The sequence below is a fragment of the Penicillium coprophilum genome (genome assembly GCF_028826855.1).
Source record: "Penicillium coprophilum strain IBT 35676 chromosome Unknown utg000006l_segment0_segment0, whole genome shotgun sequence".
Classification (NCBI taxonomy): Eukaryota; Fungi; Ascomycota; class Eurotiomycetes; order Eurotiales; family Aspergillaceae; genus Penicillium; species Penicillium coprophilum.
Genome location: NW_026622725.1, coordinates 984,296 through 1,003,689, shown reverse-complemented (window position 1 = coordinate 1,003,689; position 19,394 = coordinate 984,296). Strand labels below are relative to the sequence as shown.

Here is a 19,394-nt window from a genome sequence, read left to right as displayed (position 1 = left end):
GTTTATGGGTATCGTCTGTGCGATAACGGATTGATATTTTGATGATTTACCTGCACCTGTCTGTTTCAAGTCCTGTGAGGCATCTTCGTCTCAGGCAATAACATGGCTGTTTGTGTTCATCGTAACAGAATGCATGACTATCTCCTGATTTATCAACCATAAGAGTCCAGTCCGGGTGTTTGTTTCACGATCATCTGAGCAGCTTTCTCAAACTCGGCTTCTACAATCAAGTTATCCAACCCAGATTGTTCGACCTACACCTAGAATTAGCCAATACCCAACGAACGAACAGATCTACTAACCAGCTTCAACCCCTTTTCACTATTAGTACCCTGCAACCGAACCACGACCGGACATTTAAACCCACCCATCTCAGTAGCAGCAGCAACAATCGCCTCGGCAATCATGTCACATCGCACGATTCCTGTTGCTGATCAGCTATCCCATTCCCCCACTGTTCATCCTCATACTCACCACCATAAATATTGATCAAAATCCCCTTAACCCTCTGATCCTTCTTCAAAATCCCAAAAGCCCTCGATAAAGCCTCCTTCGTCGCCCCACCGCCAACATCCAGAAAGTTCGCACATTTCCCTCCATACAGACTAATAAGATCATTAGTCGCCATCGCCAGCCCAGCCCCATTCACAATATTCCCAATATTCCCATCAAGCCGCACATAAGAAAGTCCCAATTCCGCCAACTGATACTCCTCCTCTTCTTCCGGCGATCGTTCCTCCAACGCAAATATCTCCTTCTGTCTATACCTGGCTAAATTATCAAACCCGAACTTGGCATCCAGACAAACAAACTCGCCGTCATCCGTGCGAACCAGCGGATTCAGCTCAACCAGCGTTGCATCTTTCTCCTTGAACAATTGTACCATCCGCACCAGGATCCGGTGTATATCCTTCATTTCGGCATCTGAGAATCCAAGTTCTGCTTGGACATACGCGTGAATTTCGTCGGTGATACCAGTAGAAAGTCCGAACCAGAGTTTATGGAGATTGTCGACGTTCGATTCGATGTTTGTTCCACCCGACGAGGAAATCAGTAGTACTGGCGAGGTGCGCTGTCGATCGAATGTGATTGCGATGTAGAATTCCTGTGCGATAGATATGGCTTTGTAGACGTAGAGCTTGTCGACGCGAAGTCCGTCTTCCGAAGTTTGTGCCGTTTTCAGGCGGTAGCCGAGCATGTTGGTGGCACTTTTGAAAGCTTCGCTAGGTCTGGTATTGTTAGATATGAATCCAGGTTTAGAATGGGGGAACTCACGAGTTGACCATTCGCACGCCGCTTTTGCCGTCGCTGTTGAATCTGCCTTTTCTGCGTCCGCCGGCTAGGACTTGGGCTTTTATCACTGATGGTCCATCTTGGAGATGTTAGTTTTGGGTAGAAAAAGGGACTCTGGAGGTCGTGTGGACTCACTGATATCGGAGACGACATTCTTGGCTTGTTCTGGGGTTGTAACTAGGAATCCTGGTGGAACTGGTAGTTTGAACTGTGTTGTATTAGCATTGAGGCTGCCTTGTATGAAACGATATAGTACTTCTTTGAGTAGATTGTAGGAATGGTGCTCTAGCAGACTTAGGTGCCGAACTTGGGCTCTGGGGAGGATGTGGTGCTGTACGGTGGTTAATATATCATTCCAGATCACAGTCAGAAGATTTACGCACTCGTTGGAAGGTACGTGTGATTGAGCGCCAGGTAATCATGGTGGGTTACATATCTTTGATGGTAGGAGGCCAACCCCGAAGGCTTTGGGGTTTGATATTTGTTGGATGACATCAATATATCGATTTTGGCCAGTTCCTGGGGTTGAGGTTCCGAAAGTTTATTTACGAGCCTCACCTACTGAATGATCAAGTTATATTCTGGACAAGATAAAACAGATCAAGTGAGACACGGGAAATATTCGTTAAATCATGATTTGCGTAAAATCCAGGCCTTATACACATAATATATCTATATATATTCACTATAACACAAACAAATATCTTCTTCCCTTTTGTCCAATGATCTCTTCCCTTGGGTAAATCAGGTGCAAGACAGTGTCCTTGGCTTTGCTGGGTCAAGGGCCAATGGTAGATTAATTCGACGGCTCATTGAACCCGGTGCCGATATCTACCTTACACATCAACACTTCCATTATCCCAGGGTACCGCTCCAGGTTAGGATCACAAAGACTCACACGTATAATGCCATGACCCTCCATCTGGCAAGTCTATTCTACAATCCCGATGCTGTTAAATTGCTTTTGGGCCATCAAGATTGCAATAAGACTGCCAGCATGAGCTGACGTCCTCCCGTGACAGTGATGGACGGTTCCCACTGCATTGGGCAGCAAGTGCCCCTGGAGAGTCTAATTGTAGACTGCCGGATCAGGAGCTCAGAATCACGGAGACACTTCGACTACTCCTCGATCACGATTCTACTGGTATCAACCGTGTTGACAACACTGGATCCACGCCACTGCACTATGCTGCTATAAGCTACGGTATGTGCGGCTGTAGCCAACATGCCGAATTCCCTATCCGCATATTACTCAAATACAAAGCGGACCCTCGAATCCCCGATGGCTCTGGCTGTATCATACTACATCTATTGGGGTACCACTCGCACCAAGCTGACCCCATCGAGACCATACTCCTGGATTTGATCCTGTCACACGGTGCCGATATCAATCATGCCGAGAACAAAGGGAAAACGGCATTGTACGTCTTCGCTTAGAATTTGTGGCAGATCTCGGCGGCACAGTTCATGCTTGAGCGAGGGACGGATCTTCGGGCTCGGGATACGTTCCGGGAGACGCCCTTTCATAGCGCAGCACGGGGGATTGTGAATGACCATGTATGCCGTGATGGAAGAGATAAAGAAGTCACAACTGAGAACAAGATCAAACTTCAGGATGAGATGATGCGTGTTCTCAAGAAGGCTGCGGGGAAGGATACTGCCATCTTGATGAGCCAAACAAATGCGGAGGGTAAGACTCCGGACTTACTGAAGGAGACCAGAACTCAGTGGCAGAAAGTAATGCAACTCATACCAAGCCTCGGAAGAGGCAGAGGTAGAGGCAGAGGCCAACCAGTAGGAGCATAATTGTGTCCCGAAGGATTATAATTATACCTCTAGCGGATCTAACTGCTGCCATATTTCCACTTGGTCTTGGAATGCACTGTTTGTCTGGCTGGCCAATGATGAACTCCCTATTAGGTTGGAATTCAAGATAATTTCAGGCAACCCTCATTGCTTTTTCCAAGAATGCACAGTGGCGCGTTGGCTTATAAATCTGACGGATAACGCGCACAATTAGCCGCATTGGGACCATCACGCTGAACTGCCATCACACAATCTTTAAGAGCCTCAATGATCTGCACAAAAATGCCAGAAGGATTAGCGAAATGTTTCCTGTTAGGATGCGCGATTTTGCAGAGTAGGAATCTTCTTCAAAGACAGTGAAACCGACTATTTTCACTTGATGATTTTTCTTTGTTAGATCCGCGATCACTTTGTCGATCTAAAGATAGTCGGGAATGACTAGTCAAGATCGCCCGCGGGTGGCTGTACAACAAAGGCTCGAATACGGAATACTCAAGTCCACGTACTCCGTATGATTTGAACGTTTGAACGTGTACCACGGGCCCTGCTTCGTATAATTGTTTTGCTCAAACCGAGAAATGAGCCCCCGGTTCTTTTGTATGAACATATGAACCCAGTCCATCTACCCCCGGACAAGGTCTTCACTTGCCCGACGCGATGGCGCATCTTATCCAGAGGTCTAGGATATTAGACATGCGATTTGATAGACCCACGATATTTGTGCAGCAATACTACCCGATGGGATTTAGACCTGTTGCGCTGGAGCATGCACGTGGACTAAATCCAGTCTTCAAATGGATCGTGTGCCACGGGTAGACGCCTTGGTGTAATGGGTAACATTGCGCCCAGGCACACAAATTAAATGAGCTCTCGTTGATTCGCCACAAGAAGCACTATACAAGCCCGAGAGTCAAGAATTCTTGGCATGCGGTGCAATGGAAGTGTAGCCGGGACGGCTTATAAGGTTAGACCACGTTAGGATAGCGGCAAATGGGACTAAAATAGGCATTCAATGTGGAAATTAACAAAGATAGAAACTGTCAACGTCTCAGATTAGACCCTGAATGTCTCGGATGGGAGATATTTTCTTAGGCTATACCCGAATAGGAATAGTATTGCTGTGTGACCAGCCTCTCCCATCAAACATCTCTTCCCATCTCTGCCCAATCCAGGTCTTTTACTTAAATTCGAGGCTGTCCCGTAAGAAAACGGACAATGAAGTCACATTGACCACTCGCAAAGATCGCCAGGGGTTATCAGTTTGGCTGCTTATCCAACTGCTTAGATAGTAAGATCGCCCCTGAGTTCTACCCAGCCCCCCAGTGGGCCTGAATTAGCTCTGGCAAAATCTACTGGCAAATCAACAGGCTTAGAAAGCACATCTGATCGCTCAAATCTGACGTTGAGTTTTATTCAGTAAATATAAGAAAATGGGGTTTCCCGCTTAATGTTCCTGCAAATCATTCTACACCGTCACCATGAGGCAGTTGACGCCCATTTGCTGGGTTGTCCAGGCTTGTCTCATATGGCTGACATTGGTATCAGCATCACCTGTCATTTCTGATCTGTCAGACCCCAATGTCTCTGCACTTCAGGCTCGTGACACGAAGCCGTTTCCGCTGAGAATTCTTCCGCTCGGGGCTTCTATCACCATGGGGTATAAATCAAAGGATGGAAATGGATATCGGAAATGGCTTCGACAGCAGTTGCGCTATGCTGGATGGGAGGTTGACATGATTGGCACCCTGAAGAATGGTACCATGCATGATAATGTGAGTTATGTTGTTGCCTTTTGTCTCATAATGAAAGAAACCATTTTGACTCTTCCTAGGACCATGATGGACACATCGGCTGGAGAATTGATCAAATAGCAGCCCATGCCAAGGCGATTATCTCACAACAACCTAATCTAATTCTTCTCAAGTGGGTCTCAAATGGCTGGTGCAAACACCTTGACACTAACATATGTCCCGCATAGTGCTGGCACAAATGATGCTCTACAAGATTACAAAGTAGACACCGCAGGCAAGCGGATGGACTCTCTCCTAACATACCTCTTCGACAATATCCCTAACACAACCATCATCCTATCAACTCTCACATTCAACGGAAAGAATCCCGAACTGGGCACAGACATCAGCACGCAATATCTAAAACTTGCAGCGGAACGCCGAGCACAAAATGACCGCCTCATCATCGCCGATATGAGCACCTTCATCCAGTGGGACCAATTCGTGGATAAAATCCACCCCACAGCAGCTGGCTACGAGAAAATGGCATCAGTATGGTGGGCGGCTATTGAAGAAGCGGAGAAAGAGGGATTTCTTAAGGCGCCAAAGCCCACCACTACGTATAATGGTACTATCAGCAAAACCCGTGAAAAGCAACTGGATGATAGTACCGGGAATCCGAGTCTGCCTGCATACACGGCCCCGCCGCAGCCTACGATAACAGTTAGTAACGACTCGACTCGATCCGGGCAGTGGCGTCTCTGGACTGTTGGAGTCCAGATGATTATGGGTACGTCCCCGTTTCTCCCTTTATATCACGGCTCGAACTGACCTTATCTAGTGTGCATTGCTCTCTTTTATGTATAATATGGAAATAAACCATCAAAAGCAATCAAAAACAATTCAAAATATCAAGTAACCATCCACAAACCCTACTAACGGTCATGTATCAAGGCTACATACCTAGGTAGGTACCCAGGTAGACCAATAAAGCCATTCCATACATCCACACCAACCAAACCAATCCCCCAAGCACCCCCCAACTAATAATCCCCTTCGCAACCAAAACCCGCTTAATGAAAACAAAGGTCTTCCTCTCATTAACCCTCGGAAACTCACCCACAGGAACCTCCCTCCCAAGAAATTCACAAAGCGGTCCCCACCCATCCTCGGCCTTAAACTCCAATACCTTACCCCCACGCTCCCTAACAATACCCCGAACATACTCATTATACCTCAAATAAAACTCCCCCGAAAAAACATCCACGCCCCCAAACTTCTCTTTACACCATTGCAGTATCCTCATATTGAGGTTAAACCACAGTCTCTCCGAGCTCCAAAGAAACCCAAGAACTCCAAACTGGGGCGTAAAAAAGAACCCCAAGCTCTCGCGACAACTTTCAGCCCATGTCTCCGCGCTAGGACGCGTTGTCAGGATCACGCGTGCGTCTGGGTACATGTCCAACATATCGGCAAGATGGAATACAGCTGGCATATCGCAGACGGCGGCGTAGCCTGATATTAGGGCGGAGACTTGCTTTTGGCGTGTTGGGATATCTTTGGTATGTGTGGTTGCGATGAGGAGCTTTTGGCGTGAGGGATGGGGGATTATTTGGGCCATGTGGAGGCAGGGGGTTATGTTTAGTTGTTCTAGGGCTGCTTGGAGGGAGGATGTTGCTGTTCTGGGGAGACCGGCGCCGATTACGAGAAGGGGCTGGGGGTTTGTTGTTGGGGACGGGGCTATGCGCTTGTCGGTGAGGAAGCGGACCATTTTGGAGGGTCTGGTGTGTTTATGAGGTTGCTTTGGGATTGTAGTATGGCGGATTTGGGTATGAGGTTGGATGGGTTGAGCCCCTAGATATATCGAAGATTAGGCTTAGTCTCACGTCAGCGCGGGAACCGGGCCTGTTGGTTAGGCGTCCAGCTAGGATATATGTCAATGCGCGTGGACTGCTATAAATATCGTGTCTAGCTCAGGTTGGATCAGATAAAGCGTGTGGCTGAGAGACGTGGAGGTCACTTGTCAACATTCCGGTGCTCCGACATTTGGGACTAAGCGCGAGATGTGACTGTCGACAATTGTTCAATCCTGGTCAATTCTGATCAATCCTGATCAATTCTGATCATATTTGCTTCAAATTTGGGTTAACTCCGACATATGGGCGACTGTGATTAAGAGGGTGTTCAATTCCCTTTGAATGTCCTCCGCTCCCTTCAGACGTCAAGTTGAACTTGAAGTTGGTTCCCGAACTATCCCACCATGACGTCACCATCCAAGCTACAGCCTCGGAAGCTGCCAGAGTATTTCAAGCTACACCTTTCTGCTTCTTGACATTATCTTCTTATCTAACCAAAACACCTTTCTTCTTCTCTACACAATTCCTAACCACAATGTCTGAATCCGTTGCCATTCTCCGCCAACGCCGCTCTGACGAGCTAGCTAAACTCGCCGATGAGCACCTCCAACACGACCTCCAATCCGGAGACCGCGACAAGCTCAACTCAGCCGCGTCTTCAATTTCCCTGTGGACAACAGTTGGATCTGCGGTCGGTCTGAGTCTCGGTCTTCTAGCCGCTATCCGACTACGCGGTTCACGGAGGGCATTCTTCTCTGCTATTCGCGCGCAACAGAAACCCACGAAGGTTGTCTTCGAGGATGGAAGAACCGGTACGTTACTTTGAGAGGTTGGCGACGAAAAGGGAATAGTGTGGCTAATTTGGGTGTTTAGAGGATCTCCCTGACCTTACGCCGCTGCTGAAACCTACTACCCTGGGTGATGTGGCGACTTATCTCTTTGCCTCGGCTGGTGGACTTCTTTTGGGTGGAGAGCTTGGTAAGATTATATTCGACACGGTGATTGTTGAGTCACATTGCTAACTTGGACCTTCCCAGGCTTTGCTGGCGGTGCGGCGAAAGGAACGAGGACTATCACTTCGGATCCAGAGAGCAAGAAGAGAATCGAGACTGCATTTAGGAAATTCCGGGCAGATGTTCTGCGGAAACAGGCCGATGCTTTGGATAAGGGGTCACAAGAATACGTTCTGATCTAATAGAATAAAAATAGTAAAATTGATATTGTATATTTATTCATTGATATGTCACAGTAATGCTATATATACATGTCTAGACCTCCAAAGCCTTCAAGAAAGCCGGACTCTCGTAACCTTGCGCAACCTTCGAAATCGGCGTAAGATACGCCTCAGAAGACTCCTGACTCTCCTGAATCTTCCGAACATAGAATTGCGCAACCTTGAGCCACATCGCCTTCTCACTCGCGCTAGCCTCAGAACCCTGCCAAACCCAGACTCTGTTCCCAGTATCATAGAGGAAAACATCATTCCCATCCAAATCCCCCCGATCCACCCGCTCCCCATCCTTAACAAGCTCAAAAGACAATTCCCCAGACGCATCACTCAGTCTGAAAAGCTTGCGCGAACGAACACTTTCAGTCGCACCCCTCTTCGCAAACCGCCCAGGTCTGGACGCTTCCAAGGTCGACGGAGCAGCATCCCTCCCACCGAGCAAATCAACAAAGATCTTCGACCTAGACTCAAGCTGTGACAAAACCTCAACATCAACATGCTTCGCCTGCGTCATGTCATTAACCACCTGCGCCGCCTTAGCCTTCTCCATCGGACTACACTTCTTCCCCTGCCACACCCAGATCTTATCCCCCTTATCCAAAACAAAGACATCATTCTCATCGAGACTCTCCCACGTCGGCTCGACCTCATGCACGATCAGCGAATCAACACGTCCAATACCGGGGTGTTTGAAAACACGCAGTAGCGTCAATACATCCGCACGAGCCTCCGGCTCAACATGCGTGAACCCGGAGCGCACACCACCCGACCGGATCCCGTAATTCCGGAACAAAGCAAGGAACTCGTCAGAGGGGTGTTGCTGGACCTCGCGGTGTTGCGTCGCAGCGCCATGGAGGAACTCATCCAGCTCGACCGTCTTGTACGCAGCGACGCCTGCTTCGTCTTGTGTTGTTTTGCTACCGAGCCAGAAGAAGATATCGTGGGCGAGCTTGTCGTCGCCGACTTTGTAGGTGTGTAGAACGATGAAGCTGTCGCCGTCGTAGAATAGACCGGTTTTCTCTTTCGGCCAGGGGACTACTTGGAAGTTTTCGATGCGCCAGACGTTGAGGCCTGGTGCCTGGGTGATGTTTTGCCAGGCGGGCTCGGTGAGGGCTGAATTGTATTTGACGCGGTGGTCGAGGTCGGTGCCGATTAGCTCGACGTTGCTGTCTTTGATGTCGTATTCTTTGGGGTGGATGAGGCCATCGTGAGGTGCCATGTTTGTGAAGTGGTATATATGTGTGTCTGTGTTCAATGCGAAGTAGGAAGGATATAAATATAGGGCATGTGGCGGTGGGTCTTTGAGCCGCGGGGCATCAGTTGGGAACAATCCAATGACGTCGGTAAATGTTGGAGATACTATTTTTAGTCGCTGCCAGCAGGGTTCCAGAGCTTTGTTCGATGTTCATATGAGGCTGAATGTTATTGGAGACATTTCAGGGGAACTACATCTTGCTATGGCCATTTGAACTGTGGTATGTTGGAAAATAGATTTTTTTTTTTTTTTTTTTTCACAAGGCTTCATTTATTTTGAATTTGTGAAGAACCAAGTAGGCCAAGACGCAATATAGAAGAGCTCTATAGATCCCAGAGTCAAAGCGTAGTTGATCGAAGTCAATCTGCACATTTCCCTGAAATTTTCAATTTTCAAAAAATTTCAAAAATTTCAGAGCGGAGTCGGAAATTTTCAAAAAGGACACGCAGCGTTCCAACTGTGGCATTTGCGACACTGGTGATATACATCCAACACACGTCGGTGGAATCCAACTCCTGCCAGCTTTACATAGAATTGGGCATTTCTTACAATGTACAAAAACCAAAATGTTGCATAAATCAGTGCACGAGATGATCGGCTCTGAATTGAAATTCCAAATGTCTTAGAGGTATATGAAACATCGAGGGGGAATACTATCTACTTCTGGAGTAACTCTAGTAACTGCCTTGTGACTGATTTCTCATAGGCACACCAAGGCACCGTCACCAACGCTAAGCGTCAAGGTATCACATTTTTCTCGCTCCGAACCATCGCGCACTTTTTTTTTGGGATCACATTTACCAGCGACCACCACCACCACCGTTGAAGCCAGAGCCACCGGCGGGGCGGGCGTTGGCGAGGTTGACACGGATGCGACGACCATCGAGACTAGAGTAGTGTTAGCAAATGTGTGTGATAGGAGATTGAAGAAAAACATACTCCTGCTCGTTAAGAGCGTTGATGGCGGCCTCGGCCTCCTCAGCGGAAGAGAAGGTGACGAAACCGAATCCACGGGAGCGACCAGTCTCACGGTCAACCATGACGATCTGGAGAGATTGTTAGTGATTTGAAGCGAGAATGGAGAAAAATTGGGATTTTCACGTACAGAGTCGACAATGTTGCCGAACTCACCGAAGGCCGCGCGGAGCGACTCGTCGCTGGTGTGCCATGAAAGGTTTCTAAGACGGTCAGTATCAAGTGCTCGATCAGGATGGAGATCAGATGGAAATTGACCTACCCGACGTAGATCTTAGACATTTTGAAAGAAAGTGGGAGTCACGAGGTGTTGATGAAGAGAATTAAAAAATGCGGGGCATCTGAGGAGATATAGGGCCGTCGTGGCGGTGAGAGGCAAAATTCATTCGGCATAAAACGATGGAGGCGAAATCTCAAGACCCTGACCATGATGGATTATACACATTCCTATTTTCTATTATATTCGAATGAAGAATTCTGTTCAATTATGAGTCAATCAATTGCCCTCCATATAGGTGGCTCTAGGAGATCTGGTTTTGCCTGGACGGCAGAATTCTTCTAGCGACAAATGGCTTGATATCTGGAATTCAGCCAATGGTCTTGTTTAGATCCAACAGACTACGATGTACAGTTGTCAGGGATAAGAGGAATGGAGCCATAACGCCACCGCCTACGCTAAGGTAAGATATGAAGTACAGAAGTGGAAGTAGAAGTGGATATGATTAACGATCTTGCATACCACGTACATGTGAATGTATCTGCATGCTGAAGATAATCTACTAATTCTAGAGCGTGGATCTATCTACCAGGGCATAAAACATACATCTTTATTCAAAGTAGTCAGCACCCACGGTTCGGGCATGACTGGCTCGCCGATCTGATTAGTCCTTAGGGCTTTCCGACGAATATTTAGCTAATATAGACGAAGGCCCATTCTCCTACAATTTTATCACTCCAGCCTCACTTCATCAGGAGTAAGATAAGTATTAAGGATAATCAAACGCTGAGTTATATAGCCATGATGGATTTTGGTGAGTAGAGCAGCAACGAAAAGTGTAAATTGATGCCGTTGTGAACAGAATCAAGTTACTTCAATTTGGCCCTAGTGGATTAATGTACAAATCCTCTCGTCGTGAGGAAGTGGTCGATTCATCCTACATAGCGATAAACTAGACATGGTTTAGAGGGTAAGAGTCTAAAATGAGCTAGGGATATTTGATTTTAAGGAACTTGTGAGAAGCGTTGTTGATTCACGGTGGGTCCCAAGGGTGGGAACGAGCTATTGGGTATCGCCGTGTTGATCACGGAAAGAAAGTCTCGCCCCACGTTCAATCCAATGCTCTTCAAAACACCAAAACAAATTTCAAGGTCTCGCATACGAGTGAGCCACAAATAGCCTTGCGTTAGGGAGTGGCCAGTCCTCAGTCTGATGATATGGTGTGTCTGTTCAAACTTGGCGCTTTAAGATAGCCTGCAACTCTGCTCGCTTGACGGGCTTGACCAGGAAAGTGTTGATGCCAGAACCGAGTGCCTCCTTTTGAGCACCGGCACTATCAAGACCAGTCAAAGCAGCGATGATTGTCGGTTCATATATTTGTTGTTCTGATTCGGACATCCCGGCAATGTGATCTTTTTCTAAGCGTCGGATTTCTCGTGATGCCTCAAATCCATCCATAACAGGCATTGATATATCTTATTACGATCAGCATCACACTTTGAACAAGAGGGAGCGAGGCGTGGAGTGAAAGGAAACAGGGAAGAAAAGCGATTCTGGCTGAACATACCAATGATGACAACTTTGAATAATCCAGGATGAGCCTTGTACGTCTCAACTGCCTGCGCTCCGTCCTTGGCCGTTTTGTATTCAAAGCCACTTTTACGAACGTAGGCACACAATAACTGGAGATTAACATCGTTATCATCCACTAATAAGACAGACGGTTTTACCATCGTTGGGGTATCTTTTTCAGACTTGGAAGGTAGCGCTGGCGAAAGGGCATGCTCTCGATCCGCGCCTGGGCGATCTAGATATCGAGAGAGTAGACTGTTATCTTCCTCTGTACCCATAGTTTCTGCAGTCGGACGCTTGCTGATCTTCATTCTATCCTCGGGTGAATCACTGGCTTCGATGTCGACTGGTAAATGGGAAGATTGAGGTACTTCTACCCAACGAGTCGGCTCTTCACTGCCGCGGCGTCCGCTCTCTCGATCACGCTGTCGTTTTATGCACATATTCATGGCTCGGGCTATTTTTCGAGGTCCACAAGGCTGGCTCACAAACTCGAAGAATTCCGTTCCACTCCGGCCTTTAGACGCAACAAACATGCGGTGAGCTTCCTCGGGCGATTGACAGATTACAATGACCGGCGAGGTGCAGTTGTCTCCTGTATCGAAGTGGCGAGCGAGATCGAAGATATTCCTCCCTCCTGTGTCCTCACAATCCAACTCCGTCTGGACAGCCAAGTAAAAGTCATAGGGTTTGTGTTTCCCTTCTAAAGGCGACAGATTGGTCACCTTCAGACCAAACCAGTCGCGACACACCCGCTCCAATGAGGAATACAAAGCCGTGTCGCGTTGCGAACGGAGGGACTTTCCAAAGCCTAAAATCGCGATCGTCTTTTCTTCGGTGTATTTCCTTAAAGAAAGGAAGGAGTTCGATGAAGAAGTATCGGATTTTGTGAGTGACTTGATCAGTGGCGTTTGAATCGAGATTTGCGTGCCCGATCCCTTGGTAGACTGAATTTCAATTGAGCCACCGAGGAATGCAACAGCCTGACGCACGATACTCAGTCCTAGCCCGCTGCCAGATGCCAGAGGATCCTCTTGCTTGAATGGGCTGAAAAGGTCGTTGTGCAAAAATGCCGGTCCAATGCCCTTTCCAGTATCTTTCACGGTGATAGTCACATCAAAGACGCCTCTTTGCTTTCCGGAAGAGTTCCTTGAGTGTTTAGTGGAGCTTTTGGACGATTTCAAACCGAGATAGATGTATCCTGACTGTGTATACTTGAGCGCATTGCCAAAGATATTCATGAGGATTCGTCTCCAGGCCCCAGCATGGGTGTCGAAGTCCCACTCCGTGTCTGGCTCAATGTCAAAGATAACCGTGACCTGACTGGCTTGAGGACCAACAGGTTCCGCCTTGCGTGGTTGTCCAGCGGACCGCGATGAAGACTCTGCCAGGGCTGGGGGAGGCGTCTGTGGGTTATTATAGAAGCAGTACCCGGCGAAAACACACTCTACGACTTCCTCAAGGACCGCATCCAGCTCAATTTGCGAGATCGATGACTTTGCACCGAGAGGCATACTTCGCGCTAGGCTCGAATTCTTCCTGCGCCTTCCCTTTTGAGAAGTATCGCCTTTCCTGTATTGATCAATGAATGTAAGGTCAAGCAGACTGTTGATGGTATCCAGTAGAGTGCGACCACAGGACTCCACCGTATGCACCATACCATGCTGGAGGGCATTCATGGCCGTGTCACTCAGAATATCGGCTGTACCTAGGATCCCGTGAAGAGGATTCCGCAGTTCATGCGTGATGCTGCTGATCAGGTTTGTTTTGGACTTCTCGGCTACCTCCACGTCAACTCGGCGAATTTCAGCCATGATACTATTTGCAAAAGCAGAAGTATAGACGAGTTCGTTTTCCGTCGTGAAGATACGATCTGGCTCATTTGTCCAAATCAGCGTTCCAGCAAACCATCTCCTTCGGTCTGAGTCCCATATCGGCAAAATGAGAATGTTTCTAGCACCAGCAAAGATTTTGATCAGATCATCAGCATGATGCTTAGAGCGTGGCTTGTTTCTCCGTTTGCTAGATGGCCGATGCTCCTCGGCAGTAGCGCCCCCCTCGTTTTCGGACCCAGATAACTTCTGCAATCGACGGTCACTGTCCTCTGAGACCGATCCCTGAGCGTTGTAAGTAAATATCTTCCCGCGTGGGTATCGGCGAATCAGCGAGGTAAAGAGTGGCTCTGGCACCAAAATTGCATCACCAGATCTTTGCTCGTCATTGATACTTGACACTCTAGAGTTTGAGAATCCTAAGCACTCAGATATCGCTGGGTGATCGGGATCGGAAGTTTGTTCAGTGTCGGAAATGTGTCGCCGAGACGATGATCCCGAGCTGGTGCTCTCATCACTGCTTGACGTGTGACCATTGGAATTGAATCCCGACACTCTACGCTTGGTTTTGTCGACAAGGCTTCCAAAGCGCTGACTATTTGCATCAAGGAACATGACGCCCTCCGCTCCGATTGACTCCCTTAGTAAGTTCGCTGCACGCGAAAAGACGTTTCTGATGCTATTTGGGAGAGAGTCGTCTCGTAAGCTATCACCTGCGAGGACAGCTCGCACAGAGCTGTCTTCTTGAGAAAACTCCAGTCCACGCTGTTTGATATGGTTGTCTTCCTGGCTGTGCTGTGCTCTATGGCCGGAGCTCCTTGACTGATGCCTCAAGGTTGACGAGTCTTCCATCGGAGGGCTCTCAACCCTCTCTGATGATTCTCGGATGGCAAGAGTTTTCTGGCCTGTCTCCTTGGCAAGCTCTTGCAGGTCCTGTTGCTCGATATCCAGTTGACCCTCTGTAGACTGCCCGGACCTCTCTGATGCAGCATGTTGTGCGTGGGCCTCGTGCCATGAGTCACGAAGTGTGGACCGGCCTTCTACAAAACTGCCCAGTCCAACGATCATTCGTTCGGCTCGGTGGCTTTTTAGTGTTGTTTCCTTCATTACTAAGTGCTCCATCACAGTCGCTGCCATGTCCTTCATGAATTGAAGAGAGTGTTGACTGGGACCAGATGATCTCGCCTTGCTGTCCATCACACTTAAAGCACCAATCCTGAGACCCCGCGGGCTTATAATGGGAACTGCCGTATAGAAGCGCACCCCGGACAGCGCAGCTTGCAAATCGGAGGTCTTGAAACGCTTATCTTTGGACACATCCAGGACGACCAATGTGCCATCATTGACACCTGAATCATCCTTCTGATGTTCTCCAGATGGCGTTGACTCAACATAATGACAAATACCTCTCTCTTTTGGCAATACGCAGCATCCCAGTACTAATCGCTCAGGCTCATTTGCGACGCGGCCACCAATGAGACTCAAAGTCGGAGTGGCCTCTGCCAACACGTGTTGATGGGTGCGGTCAAACATGGAGATAAAGGCTCGGTCGGTGTCCAGCCGAATTGCTGCTAACTGGGCATAGGCAGTCAAGGCGGAATCTCGAGATGGCTGGGGCGTAAAGTCATCGCCACTGGCACGGTCGAAGGGGGCATAGTGCGACGTCGAATGCTCGCGCGGGATGTATCTATAAATGACGTCATCAGCCAGATTCATCTTTCGCCCGTCTTCAATGAAGAGACAAGGTCATACTTGTAAAATTCTCGCTCATAAGCCAGCCGATAGCGAGACTGCGCGCCAGGGGCTATGATCGCAGCCATGGGCAACAATTGTGGTGGAATTAAGTCCCAGAGAATGAGACATGGCTACCGGCGCCTTTAAAAAATCAGGGTTCGGTTTTGCCACAGAACCAGGTCTACTACATCACTTAAGCAGGCTTGGCTGTGGCTTTTTCCACGGCCCAGACCTTCCACCAACCACGACGTCACGTTTCCGTCACATGATCAGGATTCTTCAACCTTGAAAGGATACATGGAAGTATACAAGTTGACAAGCACATTCCAGAAATCGCAATTCAAACGTTTCATGAGCCAACGCATCTAACTAACATGCGCGTCTTGGACTGGAAAAAATAAGGGAAGAAAACAAAGCACAAAAACACACAACAGTGAGGATTCGCTGGTAGTCACCCACCCAACTACTAACTCACCGGCATGTGGGTCAAGTACGGCCAGTAGTCAGGTGGGTGTCGCCTGAGAAATGGGTGAGCACCGCTTTACGGTCGCGCGACCGGGAGTGGACAAGGGTGAGTGCGCTATAGATAGGGTGAAAATCAGGGTGAGAATCACTCTGGGTCGCGCGACGGGCGCATGAGCGCCGCCTGACCCCTTCCTTATGTGACCTGGACAGTGGTAACATTGGTTTATAAGTTGCTCATAGAGTAAGTACAACATAGACCTTTGGCATCTACACAATTCCTCGGTCTAAAAATGAGCTTCGACATCCTGTCTCATATGCAATTTCGGATATTGGTTATTCCACCGGAAGTAAGGGGTCGAATACCGTCCATTCATAAAATGATATAATCCCTGGGTACTCCGTACAGTACTTCCAGAAATTGGTGTCATTAGCTACAACATACGCTATTCTCCAAACCCAACAGGGGACGTGTTAGAAAATGTCCCCTAGAAGAAGGGATCAATTATTCATTAGTTGATCTTCACGATATCATAAATCAACTTGTTTAGGAGAAGTCCTTTTTCCTCTTTTCAAAGCGATAACCATCAATTTTTTCACTTTGGTTTTAATTGAGACCGGACACCACGAGAAGGTATAAACCCATTATCCCGGCAGCCTGGCGAGGTCTGCTGCCCAGTGAGAGCTCACAGGGTAAACTGTTTTTGAATTCTACTGTATCAAGACAAATCTGCAGTATATTGATTTGTAGCAAAACTCCGCCCCAACTCATATCTATTACAAGAATGCATGAACGCGATCAAACACTGCCCGAATGTCTACTAGCCCATGAAACTAACAACAAAATTTTGTTTTCGGCGGGAGCCCCTCAGCCGGGTCATCTCTCTGCATTCGTCAGTCAGCAAACTAAATGCTTACAAAATAGGCAGTAACGAAACCCTTACCAGTGCTTCCCCAGAACGCTTCACAAGCGCAATTTCATATTCGCAGCGGACCAGCTGTTCAGGTCCAAAGCCAGTGAAGGTCGTTGCAACATCAAAGTCAGTCCGGACAAGTCTATCCTGACTTCCACGAACAGGAAGGATGTTTCGGGGGTAAATGTCGTGATGGTGAACGCCCGCCCTATGTATCTCGTGCATGCCCTCAATTGCATAGGGATATGGTGCATCCGAGTAGTTCACGCAATTTAACTCTTCTGCATAAGGGAAGTATTTTCGTAATATTGCTCTCGGATTTAGCTTGGCTGTGGGGAAATGTTGAAAAGTAGTATAGTGCTATGGGATCCATTTGATTGATGTAGCCGTAGAATATTGGAACGAAACTGCTATACTAGAACCCTTTGGAATCGAGATCTATACCGCTATTGACAGCTACCCTTAGTATATGATTTAAATATTCATATACAAAGGTAAGCGTGCACTGTGTTTAACGGTTGACGTGAAGCGACTACAGTGAAAGAGAGGTATCCAATAGATTTGAGCGGGGTATCTGGGGTATAAAATAAAGAATAGATTCAAATCAGTAAAACATATACATACTTCAAGGGGGCGGTGGAAAGTGGGGGTCGGCCAGTATCCAATAGAAGAGTTAGTTCAAGGGGCATGCTTAGTCGCCCATTGACGATGACAACAACTGAGCGCCAGGGACTTTGCGACGAGGCAAGGGAGAGTCGCTCTGCAATATTAGGGGCTGTGCACATGTACCCTCAGATAGGGCGGATGGGGCGGGGCATGCGGCACCCAAGAGAGCATGCAGGAACTTTGCAGATGTGATAGAGGCCGGTGGAATGAGTGAGTGACGCTCACTGAGAATGGTGTAGCAGAGAAGTCGACCTAGACAGCTTCGTAACATCGCGGTGGTTATGCTTCCAGGTGACAGGCATTGCAAGTTGAATGTCGGTTCGTGTTGCATCTCTAGTCAAAAAACAAAGGGGGCAGGTGGGCAGTGCGTCGGGCTAAAAGCAAACACGTAATAGCTAGCGGGGGTCAGAGTAAAAGAAAGGGGCGGCAATGAGTGCAAAAAAGAGTGACGGATACATAATGAAAAAGTGAGAGAGCGGGAAGAAAGGCAGCTAAGACGGGTTGTAGGGGGATCATTGGCATATGTGGTTAGTTCAAGGCGCCCAGTGATTTATTTTAGGAAACCCCCGGATCGACTCTATTACTACTCTGCATGGGTGGCCTGAACTATATATCACATTTGAAGTATATAAATACTTACCTGGACATCTCTAATCCGACTAGTATTGCAACCCACCTATCTCCCACAAGCATCGAAAAATCCTATTCAACTAGCAAATATGAAAGTCTTCACACCGGTCTTTGTCTTGATGGCATTCGCTACATCCCAGGCAATTGCGGCACCTGCAGGTAAGCCCCCACCTCACTTTCAAGAATACCCATTGCGAGTTTATCTTAATCAATCACAGCGGAGGCTGCAGACCTGGAGACGCGCGCCAAATATTGCGTTGATGTCAAAATATGCCACGGCTACAACTGGGGAGGTGGCTGCTATAAAGAATGCAAGAAGCCCGGTGAGCCTCACGATATCAGAAAAGAATATCGGAAAAATGTCGGCTCGTTCAAAATTGGTACCAAGGGTTATAACTGCCAGCTTGGATCGTGAGTTCTCACCCGTGTCTGCTAAGCATAGAAGCTAATATATGTCAAGACCCAATCATGGCACGGACCCAGTAGACTACCCTGGGAAGAAGAGACTCAAGGATGATTGGATCAACAACCTTGAAGCATACCAGTGCAACAAAAACTAAAGCATGGGGTCCTTCAAGATGACAGATGTTGCCGAGGGGCTTGGAGGTTACGTCCGCTGACGAGGAAATGCCATTGCTATATGAGTTGGCGAGAGAGGTTCGAATTACCGGTGATATGTTGTACTTTCCGGCTACTAGTGTATGGTCCACGTTTCTATAGGCATGTCTGACTGTTAGAGAATATCCTGATTCTCGTGGAAATCTAGCAGATCCACCAGGAAGTAATCGCGAGCTTCGAATCAATTCCAATATGGATTCAAATACTATGTAGCAATTGAAGCTAAGCTGTGGAAGCGTTAGAGGACCGGCAAGTCCGTTTGTCTTTGATGGGGGCAGACGCTTAGCATAAATGTGACATTTATTATGCGTTACCCACGTCAGCTCTTCAGCTCAGCAGCACCGCTTTATGTGAGCCGGCGCATAACAGACCGCGTAACTCCCTTACAATTGTCATCTATCAAAACCTGATGATCAAGGTATTGATGATACTCTCTATCTAAACCTAGACTGGGGAGAAAGAGAAAGCGAGAAGGAATAGGACTTTGGCAACCTATCTATACTGCCAAAACATGGTCCCATGTCCTACTGTTTGCTAGGGTTGATCTATATCAGGCATAAGGTATATATATGCCTATGGTATCCAGCCAAACCAAACCAAACCTCA

At 47.8% G+C, this 19,394-nt stretch overlaps 10 protein-coding genes across 10 annotated transcripts; 4 read left to right on the top strand and 6 right to left on the bottom strand.

Moving 5' to 3' along the window:
- Positions 1-152: 152 nt before the first annotated feature.
- On the bottom strand, positions 153-1,715 carry N7500_009378 (succinate--CoA ligase subunit beta; the record flags this gene model as incomplete). Its single annotated transcript, XM_056680519.1, has 7 exons — positions 153-254; positions 303-424; positions 475-1,229; positions 1,276-1,372; positions 1,429-1,501; positions 1,550-1,624; positions 1,677-1,715. 7 exons carry the CDS (start codon positions 1,713-1,715, stop codon positions 153-155), a joined length of 1,263 nt encoding a protein of 420 aa, XP_056527901.1.
- Positions 1,716-2,760: 1,045 nt separating this feature from the next.
- On the top strand, positions 2,761-3,091 carry N7500_009377 (ankyrin repeat-containing protein; the record flags this gene model as incomplete). The annotated part of the gene is made up of 2 exons (XM_056680518.1): positions 2,761-2,983; positions 3,051-3,091. The coding sequence occupies 2 exons, from the start codon at positions 2,761-2,763 to the stop codon at positions 3,089-3,091; spliced, it is 264 nt and encodes an 87-aa protein (XP_056527900.1).
- A 1,486-nt stretch (positions 3,092-4,577) lies between these two features.
- On the top strand, positions 4,578-5,696 carry N7500_009376 (SGNH/GDSL hydrolase family protein; the record flags this gene model as incomplete). The annotated part of the gene is made up of 4 exons (XM_056680517.1): positions 4,578-4,871; positions 4,931-5,022; positions 5,078-5,619; positions 5,671-5,696. The coding sequence occupies 4 exons, from the start codon at positions 4,578-4,580 to the stop codon at positions 5,694-5,696; spliced, it is 954 nt and encodes a 317-aa protein (XP_056527899.1).
- Positions 5,697-5,784: 88 nt separating this feature from the next.
- On the bottom strand, positions 5,785-6,600 carry N7500_009375 (sulfotransferase family protein; the record flags this gene model as incomplete). The annotated part of the gene is made up of 1 exon (XM_056680516.1): positions 5,785-6,600. The coding sequence occupies one exon, from the start codon at positions 6,598-6,600 to the stop codon at positions 5,785-5,787; it is 816 nt and encodes a 271-aa protein (XP_056527898.1).
- Positions 6,601-7,220: 620 nt separating this feature from the next.
- Positions 7,221-7,880, top strand: N7500_009374 (uncharacterized protein; the record flags this gene model as incomplete). The annotated part of the gene is made up of 3 exons (XM_056680515.1): positions 7,221-7,497; positions 7,559-7,663; positions 7,723-7,880. 3 exons carry the CDS (start codon positions 7,221-7,223, stop codon positions 7,878-7,880), a joined length of 540 nt encoding a protein of 179 aa, XP_056527897.1.
- A 73-nt stretch (positions 7,881-7,953) lies between these two features.
- N7500_009373 (gelsolin family protein) lies at positions 7,954-9,132 on the bottom strand (the record flags this gene model as incomplete). The annotated part of the gene is made up of 1 exon (XM_056680514.1): positions 7,954-9,132. The coding sequence occupies one exon, from the start codon at positions 9,130-9,132 to the stop codon at positions 7,954-7,956; it is 1,179 nt and encodes a 392-aa protein (XP_056527896.1).
- Positions 9,133-9,965: 833 nt separating this feature from the next.
- N7500_009372 (RNA recognition motif domain-containing protein) lies at positions 9,966-10,425 on the bottom strand (the record flags this gene model as incomplete). Its single annotated transcript, XM_056680513.1, has 4 exons — positions 9,966-10,056; positions 10,108-10,214; positions 10,274-10,346; positions 10,406-10,425. The coding sequence occupies 4 exons, from the start codon at positions 10,423-10,425 to the stop codon at positions 9,966-9,968; spliced, it is 291 nt and encodes a 96-aa protein (XP_056527895.1).
- Positions 10,426-11,590: 1,165 nt separating this feature from the next.
- On the bottom strand, positions 11,591-15,584 carry N7500_009371 (hybrid sensor histidine kinase/response regulator; the record flags this gene model as incomplete). The annotated part of the gene is made up of 3 exons (XM_056680512.1): positions 11,591-11,835; positions 11,928-15,451; positions 15,517-15,584. 3 exons carry the CDS (start codon positions 15,582-15,584, stop codon positions 11,591-11,593), a joined length of 3,837 nt encoding a protein of 1,278 aa, XP_056527894.1.
- A 1,981-nt stretch (positions 15,585-17,565) lies between these two features.
- Positions 17,566-17,811, bottom strand: N7500_009370 (uncharacterized protein; the record flags this gene model as incomplete). The annotated part of the gene is made up of 1 exon (XM_056680511.1): positions 17,566-17,811. The coding sequence occupies one exon, from the start codon at positions 17,809-17,811 to the stop codon at positions 17,566-17,568; it is 246 nt and encodes an 81-aa protein (XP_056527893.1).
- Positions 17,812-18,259: 448 nt separating this feature from the next.
- N7500_009369 (uncharacterized protein) lies at positions 18,260-18,730 on the top strand (the record flags this gene model as incomplete). The annotated part of the gene is made up of 3 exons (XM_056680510.1): positions 18,260-18,329; positions 18,389-18,581; positions 18,631-18,730. 3 exons carry the CDS (start codon positions 18,260-18,262, stop codon positions 18,728-18,730), a joined length of 363 nt encoding a protein of 120 aa, XP_056527892.1.
- Between the last annotated feature and the right edge of the window lie 664 nt (positions 18,731-19,394).